Source organism: Sinocyclocheilus anshuiensis, unplaced genomic scaffold (assembly GCF_001515605.1).
Source record: "Sinocyclocheilus anshuiensis isolate Anshui unplaced genomic scaffold, SAMN03320099.WGS_v1.1 scaffold681, whole genome shotgun sequence".
Classification (NCBI taxonomy): domain Eukaryota; kingdom Metazoa; phylum Chordata; class Actinopteri; order Cypriniformes; family Cyprinidae; genus Sinocyclocheilus; species Sinocyclocheilus anshuiensis.
In genome coordinates, this window is record NW_015537978.1 from 870,479 (window position 1) to 872,236 (window position 1,758).

At 33.8% G+C, this 1,758-nt stretch overlaps 1 protein-coding gene across 1 annotated transcript in view; it reads left to right on the plus strand.

The window, feature by feature from the left end:
- Nucleotides 1–1,758, plus strand: part of LOC107672796 (SWI/SNF-related matrix-associated actin-dependent regulator of chromatin subfamily A member 5-like) — a 29,881-nt gene that overhangs the window by 5,090 nt on the left and 23,033 nt on the right. Inside the window, exons 2-3 of the mRNA XM_016466168.1 lie at nucleotides 1,147–1,230; nucleotides 1,724–1,758. Coding sequence (XP_016321654.1) covers nucleotides 1,147–1,230; nucleotides 1,724–1,758 — 119 coding nt within the window. The remainder of the gene's footprint in view (nucleotides 1–1,146; nucleotides 1,231–1,723) is intronic.

Sequence of the window (1,758 nt, forward strand, 5' to 3'; positions counted from 1 at the left end):
GTAAAAATCGACGCGTTTCAGAAAGGCGGGGCATAGAGGAGAAACAATAATGTACAGTATGTGGAAAATAATGTGTTTTTTGATCCTTAAACCGCATAAACACATTTCATTACACTAAATACACAAAATAATGTTCTTTTTAGCAACATCATATGACCCCATCATATTAGGGCGATTTTCTCAGTATTTAGATTTTTTTGCACCCTCAGATTCCAGATTTTCAAATAGTTGTATCTCGGCCAAATATTGTCCTATCCTAACAAACCATACATCAATGGAAAGCTTATTTATTCAGCTTTTAAGATGTGTCATTAATTGGCTTTTCATCCGTAACAGATGTTCTTAATCTTTTGTCTTACCACAAATGGGTTTGGTGATGTAGTAATGTGATACTGAAAGCTGATTGGTTTGAGTTGTTACCTCTTATCATGATGGGGTATATATATGCAATTGGAGATCAGATCATATGCATCTGTGTAAATTGAATAAAATAGAAGGACTGCCACTGTTTGTAAATATATTATACATTTATATATAATTACATTTACATCTACATTTAGTCATTTAGCAGATGCTTTTATCCAAAGGGACTTACAAATGAAGACAATGGAAGCAATCAAAATCAACAAAAGAGCAATGATATGCAAGTGCTATAACAAGTCTCAGTTAGCTTAACGCAGTACACATAGCAAGGTGTTTTTTTTTATTATATAATAAATAAAAAGAAAACCGATAGAATAGAAAAAGAATAGAGCAAGCTAGTGTTAGAGGCCTTAAAATGTAAATTACATTTTTGGAGCTAAATATAACATCCAACAAAACATATTTCAGCAAAATTTTGATCCTTTTTCAAAGAGCTCAGTCTGTTTCATATGCATATGAGCTGTCAACTATTCATTAAAGTCTGTGAAATTTAATGGGGAATTGTTGGCCGTCAAGATGAGCCTTTAGACAAAGTGGAAATATTTACGTGTATTACTAATATTTATACCATAAAATGAAAGTTATGCGTGGAGGAAAACATGTTTCTAGCGCATTAAACGGCACACGCATCTGTCACAGCACCTGGCATCGAATAGTTGTTACAATATATATATTGTCTGCATGTATTGGTATCTAAGGTGTGTCTTTGATTTGTGTTTCTAGGAAGACCCACCATTTCTCCTGGACCCTCCTCCTAAAGCAGCTGTGAAGGAGAGCTTGGCTGACCCTGAGTATGAGGAAAAAAGAGTGAGTTTGTTACACTTTTAATCCACACTGTTAATGTATAATGTAGTGGCAGCTGGTTTTTAAATACATTGAGGTGTTAGTCAGTGGTAACCACAGGTGAGAAGAATGAGGTTTGCAGTTCCAACATTCAAGACCAACCAGAGATGGAGGTGAAATCAACCAGATGAAGGAATTTACTAGATGTTAAGCAAATATTGAATTCAGACATGCTAGATGCCTTCCTACATTTATATACTGCTTGTGAATTCAGCATTTTTCAGATTTCAGGCACAGTTTAGGTCACATTTGGCAGAATTTTAAATTCTTTTAAAATGATGACATACAAATAATGTAAAATCAACCAATTAATTTTCAAATGTCTCGTACATTTGTCTCATACAAAAGTGTTTTTTTAACAAAACTTTGTAAAGTAAAAATATTTTTTATTGAGTTTGAAGTCATAATTTGCAGGTCATAATTTACTCAAAAACCTTGGTCTCTCCCTTGGCTATAGAAAACAGACCGTGCCAACAGGTTTGAGTTCCTGCT